The sequence below is a fragment of the Hesperophylax consimilis genome, chromosome 29 (genome assembly GCF_061612785.1).
Source record: "Hesperophylax consimilis isolate HC1 chromosome 29, BYU_Hcon_1.0, whole genome shotgun sequence".
Classification (NCBI taxonomy): domain Eukaryota; kingdom Metazoa; phylum Arthropoda; class Insecta; order Trichoptera; family Limnephilidae; genus Hesperophylax; species Hesperophylax consimilis.
Genome location: NC_142864.1, coordinates 17,120,271 through 17,130,040, shown reverse-complemented (window position 1 = coordinate 17,130,040; position 9,770 = coordinate 17,120,271). Strand labels below are relative to the sequence as shown.

General features: G+C 34.6%; 1 protein-coding gene across 1 annotated transcript in view; it reads left to right on the top strand.

The window, feature by feature from the left end:
- Nucleotides 1–240: 240 nt before the first annotated feature.
- Vinc (vinculin) overlaps nucleotides 241–9,770 on the top strand; it is a 146,714-nt gene continuing 137,184 nt past the window's right edge. The window contains exon 1 of the mRNA XM_089649321.1: nucleotides 241–303. Within this exon, the coding sequence (XP_089505447.1) occupies nucleotides 247–303 (57 nt within the window). The 5' untranslated portion in view covers nucleotides 241–246. The remainder of the gene's footprint in view (nucleotides 304–9,770) is intronic.

Below are 9,770 nucleotides of genomic sequence, written 5' to 3'. Positions count from 1 at the left end.
TGCCTTTCCATGTATTTTTATGGGTTCCTTTTTTTGTATAGGCAACCATCTTAAGTTACTTTCCCTAATAACAACCGTTTAACGGTGGTATGTTTAGCGTGTAACAGCGATCACACTACTGGCAACACTAGTGCTCTGTGTCAGTTTGTAAAGTCGGTCGTGTCCGCGACGGATGTAACGCCGAATCGTTATTCTTATTTTATTTTCGTTTTTAGTTATTGATGTTTATGTGCAGTTTCCGTTAAAATGCCTGTGTTTCACACAAAGATAATCGAGAGCATCTTGGAGCCGGTCGCCCAACAGGTCAGTAACATTTTACAATTCCTAAAAATAACACGGAATGTCACTCGACATATTTTCGCAAAATGTTTATTTTTTCAGCGAAGAAAAAAGGATCAAACTCCGCTAAAACACATTTTAATATAATAAACACACATCCAAACATTCCCAAATACAAGACGTATGTAATTTAAGTTGTTAAAGTATGTTTTATGATCAATTTGAAGTGTGCAATGGGCGTTTTTTAGAATCAAGTTAATCTACAAAACTATATTTACCGCGTATCCTTTTATGGGCAGACTAACATCTACACCTTCCCCGTAAGGCTGGCGGAAATGTATTTATTTGTTAGTTTCGATAAGTCAGACGAGAATTAAGTCAACTTAAATATGCGTCATATGAAATGAGTAATTGTTCAAGATGTACTTGGAATTCGAAGTATGCGTTCATATTATTTGTTTTGGTTTGAAACTCAAGGCGGGATGGTAACACCGTTCGCAAAACATAATAATTTATTTCATACATAAATACCGGATAATTTAGGTTTTATTGTGGTTTACATAAATTTTGCTACGTATTTATGTTCGTAGTCTGTCTATTTTCCGGTGACCTTCTTGGAAAATTGACCCGTTTATGTAACGTTGTCTTGCAGTGTTTTCTTTTCCTATTCGATGTCAATTAGAATCCTTTTCGATTTTTCTAATCAATATTTTATCTTTTGTTGGTTGTGTTATATACCACTCAGTGGCGGTTCGTGACTTCTCAGCGAGCTAGAGTATTAATATTTATAGAATAACAACATTGTTGATATTGTTGTAGCAATTTTTTTTTCAAAATTTCAATTTTTTGTATGAAGATTTATGTATAAAGATTTTGTGGTAAATATTTACCTACGACTACCGTTTTTACTACTACAAAAAATTGCCCCTTTAATAACGCCTGCTCGCGTCCCCTTTAGAGTTATATCCCAGTTTTCAAGTAGTTTGTGGGCTACGCTAGGTTTGTATAGACTGGTTTGTGATTTAATTCTACCTAATCCAACCTAACCTAACATGTACGGAATATTTTCTCAAACGGTAGTCGTAGGTAAATAATTACCGATTTTGTTGATTTAGATTTCTTGTATGAAGATTTAAAAAAATCGAAATAAAAAATAAACAATTTTCAGCTACAACATCAATAATGTCCAATTTTTATATAATTTTTAATTTTCTCTAGCTTATTATTATATATAAGTTGACAAAAATTTTTTAGGTAGGTTTATTTTTTACGTAAAAGCCGAATGCGATTTACAAATGACTACCCGGCTTCGCCCGAGTTTCAACCCTTAGTTTTCTAAATAATATTTTGGTGTCTTGTCTTTTTTGACATCGTTCATCATTTAAGGCGATGCACTACGTTGTAATTTAAAATCATGTGTTTTTGGTTTGAAAATTTGGTCGCCTAGAAATGTTTCAGATGCTTTAATTAAATACTGCGAGTAGAATAAATCCTGGCCTTTGAAATGATGGAGAATTTTTTAGATAAGTCTTTTTATAAGCCCAGAAAAAAATAATGTATAGGCCTATGAAAACTGCTTTAAAGTTCAAAATCTCCTACTTACGAACCCATTTTCTGTTATGGTTTTATTGCATAATGTGGCAAATTAAGTTATTTATAATATGATCGAAAAACATTTAAATATTTGTGCCTGAACATCCACAAAATAAAATAAAAGGCACTTTTTGGCCATGTTTTTTTCTTGCATAAATCAAAACAGGTGGATGGTGTGAAGCGGGAATTTAAGCCTTATCGCCATCTACGTAAGATGTGTTATTGATAGCGGCTCGATTCAAAATATTACACGACGTAGTGCATCGTCTTAATGTAAATATCTTAGTTCACGACGGAATGACCATGGAAGTTGAATATATGTAAGAAGTTACATTGACCTAGAAATTGCAGTCAATTACTTCGTAATGCCAGAGTTTACCAGGAGTTTTTCTTATTTTATGACAGTTTAGTAGGTATTTCAAAGCTTCGTAGCTCACGATGGAAATGACTTGAATATAGTTATTTTGACCTAGAAATTTCTCAAAAATACAGCCGTGCTACAATCGGATTTCTGTATAGCTTTTTCATGTCAGCAAATAAATACTTACCAGTTACGTAGGTAAAATTAATAGCATTGAACTGATGTTGTAATGTTGTTTAGAGGATGGCGGGGAAGTACCTGGCTATCCATTTCTGGTCTGGATTGAAATAATATATCGTATACTTGCGGCACGTTCTAGAGTGTATGATACTCTCAGTATCGCCCTGGTGTAAGATCACCATTCAGAATTAAAACGTTGCTTGAAATGGATTTAGCCATGTTTTGGTGCGCGTATCTGAATAGCCAGGTACCCCCCCACCTTCCTCTTCCCCATCTCCTTCCTCTCCCCATTACCTTCAGCCATACTCAAATTAGGGATGCCATAGTCTCACTGGCTCCAGACGGTTGGGAGCAAAAAAATATTTTTAAAATGCTTAGATTTTTTTTTGTATTCATGAAACATACACTAGCGATGTCACAGACTGAAAAGTTAACCGTGTCGAGCTGAATGCATGTTTACCAAAATTACCTGACCTTATTTTATAACCCTCTGTGACCTACTTATTAATGGACGATTCCTTATTCAAATGTCAGCTGAATAAGTAGATTTCAGACTACAATACTAAAACTGACCTACTTCTGTTTGTAAAATTTTTTTTTTGATGTTGTTGCATAACCTAACCATATAATATAATATAACAGCAGGGCGATACAATGTGAACGCCTAGGGTAAATACAATAGTGTAAACTCAGACAAATTATACTCATATGTAAAGCATTTAAGCATTAAAATGAATCATCAACATAATTTTTTTTTTCAACTTTGATGATTTAAAAAAAAGCGCAAGCTGCGCCACAGTACGAAGTATGTCAAAAAAATAAAAATAAATAGTAGTATATCTGTGTGTAAGGATAGAATGGCCAACCTTATGATTCCAGAGATAGCTTCATTTTTAATGTCAGTGCCATACAAATTTTTCATAAAAAAATGATAACTCCTTCATTTGTACAAGCAATTGCTTCATACGAAATTTTATAGCATAGTAATGATCAGAAGAATTCATTTCTAGCCAAAAAAAAGACCCTCGAAAATTCAAGTCTCTATGTCTATGAAAGGCGATTTTCAGCCCACTGTGCGCCGCAGCCTAAAATTTGATCAGGTCCAAGGATAAAACAATAACTGCTATTGATTCTTTCTTATCGTTCGGAAAGTCACTTTCCAAATAGATAAATTGTATCAGACGTAGATTTCAACAAAATGACGCTAAATTATCTAGTCTTTATTAAAAAACTACTAATTTCGGTTGTGTGTCTTTGGGTCTGTAACTCCGGTTCAATGAACTCTAAAATTGGGATTTGTATTGATTGATTTTCAAAATTGGAACTCAATTTAAGAACGATTCAGGCATTTTTTTTATTAATTAATAATAATTTATTTGTAAGAAACAAACAGCTTTTACATACTATACAATGATAGATATAAATATATAAGTTAACTGAAGTCAAGCCACAGAAGTTTCTTATGCTAAAGTTCATTGGAAATGAAGTTTTAATATCTTAAAATTAATTTTGTGTTAAAGGAAGGGGAGAGGAAGAGGAAAATAGGAAGAGGATAGGAGATGCTCCCGATACATTCCATACTCTCATATTCATAATCGATCGTACGCATTACTTCATATCGATATTTCTTTAGGTTATTACCAAAAATGTCAATGCTGTAAGATTTTGTATTATATTGTGCACATATACGAGGAATTGGGGAATTTTTTCGAATTTTTGTTCTACACGAGGGTAGATAAAATAAATCAGATTGTCGGATTGATCTAGACGGAATATGAAGATTTATTAAATTGGTAAGTTCCGGTGAGTCCAGACAATTAGGATTTTAAACAATAAGATTTGATCAAAAATTAGACGTCGTATTTGGAGGGAGTTAAAATAATGCTGTATTTGAAATGTGTATTTATTTTGTTTTAACTTTTGACAGAAGATGTCGTAATTTTTCAAGTTTTCTACCAGTGTTCATGTTCATTCGGAAGGTAAATTTCTGATCGTCTCTAAAATTGACAATGTTTGTTTTTGAAATTCACAAATCCCAATATTATAATATCCCGTGATTTTTCACGGGTCTGCGCTAGTTTATAATAAAGTACGTGCCCAAAGTATGCATATCTTCCAAAATCACATTGAATTCGCCCTGTAAAGCACTTTTTTAAACTCTTGACCCAGTTTGGGAATCACTGATCTGGTCTATACGTCCTGCAGATATTTCGACCTTGCCCACTAAATTATATTGGCTAATCGAATATCGTTGGTTAGCTGATGGAAAATGGCAATTTACTTAGAAATTAATTAAAGTGATTATTTAATAAACGGGTTTTAGGTAATGTAGAAGTTTTTGAAAGTCGATGTTTTATAATTAAGTCGTAAAAATATATTTTCGGGTACTACATTGTTAATGCTGTCTAAACCTTATGAGTAGACATCGGATTATATGCATTTGCATATTTGCATATGCAAATGCATATAAGTCTATAATTACGACGTTAATGCATATTTCAGCCTTTTTTCCCAAATCGTGCATATTTCGTTTAAGAGGAAACCGGGTGGTGTTTTTTCCATACAAACGTATTCCTCATTTCCCTCTCTGGATTTTGACACTAGAGAAAATATTTTTTTTACATAATATGAATATTGACTGCAAGCGTGTCGGTACGTTTTGATTTTTTTGATAAGTTACTTTTTATAGGAGTTATAACCCTTCAAAAATTGTTAAAATTGCCTTTTTTAACGCCATCAACAAACGTTCAGTATACAAATAAGACGATGTATTTTTAAAAAAAGCAAAACGTACAGACATAGAATGTTTTCTTTCAATACATTTGGTAAAAAAAATCTTGGAAATCGGTTCAGTTTTGGAGTAGAAAAATGAGGACTACAAAACCTCGATTTTGACAATTTTATTTAGGTATTATCAGGCTGAGGTGCATGTGTCCCTTTCTCTCAGTATTCGGGGGTGAGGGGGGGCGGAGAGGGTTTTGTTGAATACGTATACAGTCAACGAAGTGATGTGACATTCTCAATAATTATATCGATACACTAGTCCACTAGTGTTGTCATGTCCCGAGTTATCGATGTTTTTTTAAAATTATTTTTCTGTTTGGTGACTCATCTTGAGTGTGCCAATACTTACCGAGCTTATTTACTAAAGATATTGTGACAAATTTAATTTGTTTACGTCAAATAAATTAATCGAAAAAAATTGAAAAAAAAACACCTGTTACAGAGAGACCCCGAGATGATTCCGTTCCGTATTGCCGAGTTGGATATGGAACACAAAAATTAATTAAATTATTTTTTGATAACTTTTGAAGGTTGTACTCAACATAATATTATCCCTTTGTAGGACACTTTTTTTTAAGATACAACTACCGAACCAAAAAAAAACTTTTATATTTGACTATATATATTGTTCTAGATTTTTTTTTAATTATATTTTACAAGAAAATGTGTGATGGTAAGTAAGTACATACACCACTGATCGTTTGATGGAATGCTGGTACAGCGTATGTTCAGTGGTACATGCATCTACCACATGTTGTTGAATCGATTATGTTATTATAATATCATATTATACAAATGAATATTGAAATATATGTATAAGAGGCACCATATTGTTTATTGTGCTACATATTAGGTACATACACATAACTAGTTTAGTTTTTATTTAACTTTTTTAATACGTTATATTATTACAGAAAAATGCACTTTTGGGAATACCTCCTACATCATTTTGACATTTTCAATCTTCTTCAATGATCTAATATTTTTTGTTTTTAAACGCTTTATTGTAAAAAAAATACTGTTTAACATCTACACAATGAAATTAAAACAATTTATGGTCCAGACCTTTCCCTCGCCGGTAAATTTCTTAGTATGCGACCGTCAATTATTTCTGGTAAAAGGCATTGGTGGTAGAAATTTTCTAACAGTGGAACGATTTTTTGCCAGATTTCATCGTCCCTCTCAATTTTTTCATACAGCAAACCTTTTGGACTCCACACAACAAAATAACAATAATTACGACGAGTAATATGTAACTGGCCTTGTACTTGGTAGAAGTAATTATGATTCCGTTTTAATGTTAAAGAATGGTCTTCCAATTTACAGTAATCAATTATCTTTTGTGCAATTCCCTCTTCTGGTGACATATTTGCTACACTATAAGGGCATTTAATTTCAATTATAGAATCCTCACCGATAAGGCCATCCGGACTTGCCGCTAAAAAGTTTTTGGTTTTATCGATAAATAGCCCACAAGCGGATACCTGCAAACTTGTTTTTTTTGAAAATTGCTCTATTGCTAGGCTTTCATTTTCTTTTCCATAATTTGTGGCCATAGTTCCTTTGAATTGTGAGTACAGTAAAGAGTTTAATACTCCCGTAACTGAAGTTTTTTGCCGAAGCTTATATATTTTTCCGAAGTTAGACGCCGTTATCCGCTTACGTCTTTCAATTGCCCACAGATTGTTATTGTTTTGGCCTACCGTATTCCGTTCGAGCTCTTCCTTATTCGTTGAAGATAATTCTTTGAGAAATTCCTCTTTTTTCGTTTCAAATATTTCAGGTGGCATATCTGGTTCTAATTCCAATTGACCATAATTTTCATCGGGCCCTGTAACTTTTTTTCTTTTTTCTGTCGTATTTTCATTATACTTTAGTTTTTTTTTTCGACACATTTGTGTATTCTCCTTCGAACGTCGTTTTCTCTCTATAAAGTGCTTCGTGTATTTGCCGGGACTGTGGCCTTGGATTTTCTTTTGTATTCTTGAATGGGTTGCCAATTCACTATTCCACGAAGCTACTGCTCCAAAACATCTTGCTTGGTAAGATCCTCTTGTAGTAAAATTTACCCTTTTTCCACCTATAAATTTGGCGATAACGTTGTTGAATTGCTCCACAGTGTTATTTGTCACGTCAATAATAAGACTTTCTGCATTTGCTATTAGAGACAATAAGAATTGTTGGATATCAGTCCATATTCCATAATCTCGAAGATCGCTTACTAAATTTGGATCATCAGTATACTTCTCCGGCTTGCAATAGTACGATGCACAATTTTTATGATCACCAAACACATGATTTGCGGTATTTTTTATGTCCATTTTCAATTTTTTTTATTTTATCACTTTGTACTGTGTTTTCTTGCTCTTTCCTGTAATTTACTGCTCCAACTACAGCTCTTCTCATGCGTAAAACGTTTGCTTCAACCTTTTTCCTTATATGAACTGGTACAAAGCCTTTAGCGTTGTTGGTTTTTTACATTTTGTTGCAAAAATTGCGGAGTAAGTGATTTTTGCACTCTATTTTTTGTACTATAAGGTTAGGACCATATGGCATTTGTTGCATTATTTTTTCATGATGCTGGAGTCGCCATCACCAACTAGTTTGTTAAATTTCAATCCATGCATTTCCATGCTTCTCGAGAACCCTTCTGCTATAATGTGGGCTTCCATGGCATGAGCTCGGAGCAGGCAGTCACATGCAGTCATACGCACAAGTTGCGATGTGACTGAGATGATGAGTCAACAGCAGGCGCTCTAGTTGCGAGTTGCGACATGACTTTTTTATGTGTGCAGCAACCTGTATACACGCACCCACAAGTCTCATTTACTTGTGCGTGTGCAGAAGATGAGCTCGGAGCAGGCAGTCACATGTATATAACTACGCACAAGTCGCGATGTGACTGAGGTGATGAGCGAACAGCAGGCGCTCTAGTTGCGAGTTGCGACGTGACTTTTTGTATGTTAATACCGCACAAGAGTCCGAACTGCTCCCGTCTGGAGCCAGTGAGACTGTGGATTCCCCAATTGGCGACTTAATTGGACTAGTATTACAAAACCCTGTAAGCTGATAGCTGATTTGGCCGTAACTAAGTCGCCGCGTGTATCATTATTTCTCCAGACAATTATTTTATATTATATTTAATTAATATTCTTTTTAATGAATATTATTTTTAATATTGTGAAACAACATAAATTAATTAAAATCAATTTACTTGCGCACGCCGTGATTTGAATCCGAGACCTCCGGACTCGAAGTCGAGAGCCTTACCCCTCAACTACGGAGGCAAAATAAATGTATCTACGTACATATTTGTAGTAAGTAATAATAATAATAAAGTTAAGTACAAAACAATATTAAATAATGTAGACATCACTATTTTATTACGAATATGTACCTAGGCACCTACTTAATTTTTGGAATAAATGAATAACAGTAAATGAAATAATAAGAACTGATCGCGATAATTTGACGCGAAGTCGCTATCCGGCGCGGCGCGACGTTTCGTGCTTCGAACACCTGCAGCCACGCACACACACGCATTGGGGTTCACCAATACACCGATAGCGCTTTTGCTGTCTCCGCTGAGATGAACGAAATAGAAATAATTTTTACAAATAGGTACCTATCGTTAAAATTTCTCGGCGCTCCTGCGCGCTCTTAATAGCGGGAGGTATCATCTACGTATAGGGAGCTAGGTGACGATGACGCGTAGGGCACGAGCGCGGAGGCCATACATGGTGAAAGCTGACCAAGCCTTGCAAACTTTTTATCCAAATTTACTACACATTACCTGCTTAGCTCACGGGTTTCATCGCCTTGCAGAAGAGATACGGCAAGAGTATGGGAATGTTAATAAATTGATTTCCTCTACAAAAAAGTGGTTTTAAAAGCACCGTCGCGTGTGCAGTCTTATAAAGAGCAATTGCCAAATCTAGCATTGCCGCCAGAACCCATAATTTACACGATGGGGTACTTGGCTAAAGGCAGTATTATTCTATGCTGAAAATTTTGAGGCCGTAAAACAAGTAGGTAGTTGGGCAATTTGACAGTTCTGAGGCCATTGCAATTCATCCAAGCAAGCTAGTATTTGAAGACGCATCCATTAAACAGAATATCGCCCTCATCTCAACACATTTCCACAAGTTACCAGATACCATAAAAAATTGGAAACAAAAAACCTTCCTCTAATTAAAGCAACAGAAATACTGGAAACAATGATCGAACTCGCCAACGCCCTTCCTAATTCAATATCAGAAAAGATTCGTAAGAAGTTAGACTCTATTTTGCTTAAAAACCCGAGTCTTGAAGATATGAAGAACATTAATGCCTACATCAACGGCACAGGTCATACCCTGCCTAAACAGATATCTCCAGAAATGGCGCCAAATTTTAAATTCTGTCCAATGACGTCAGTTGACGTAGAGAGGTTGTTTTCGGCGTACAAATTAATACTGGGTGACAAACATCACAAATTTGAGCTCCAAAATTTGTAAAAATACTTAGTTGTATATTGCCACAAAAACTATGCATAATTTTAAGAATATTTCGCTGTTTTTGTACGGTCTTTAAT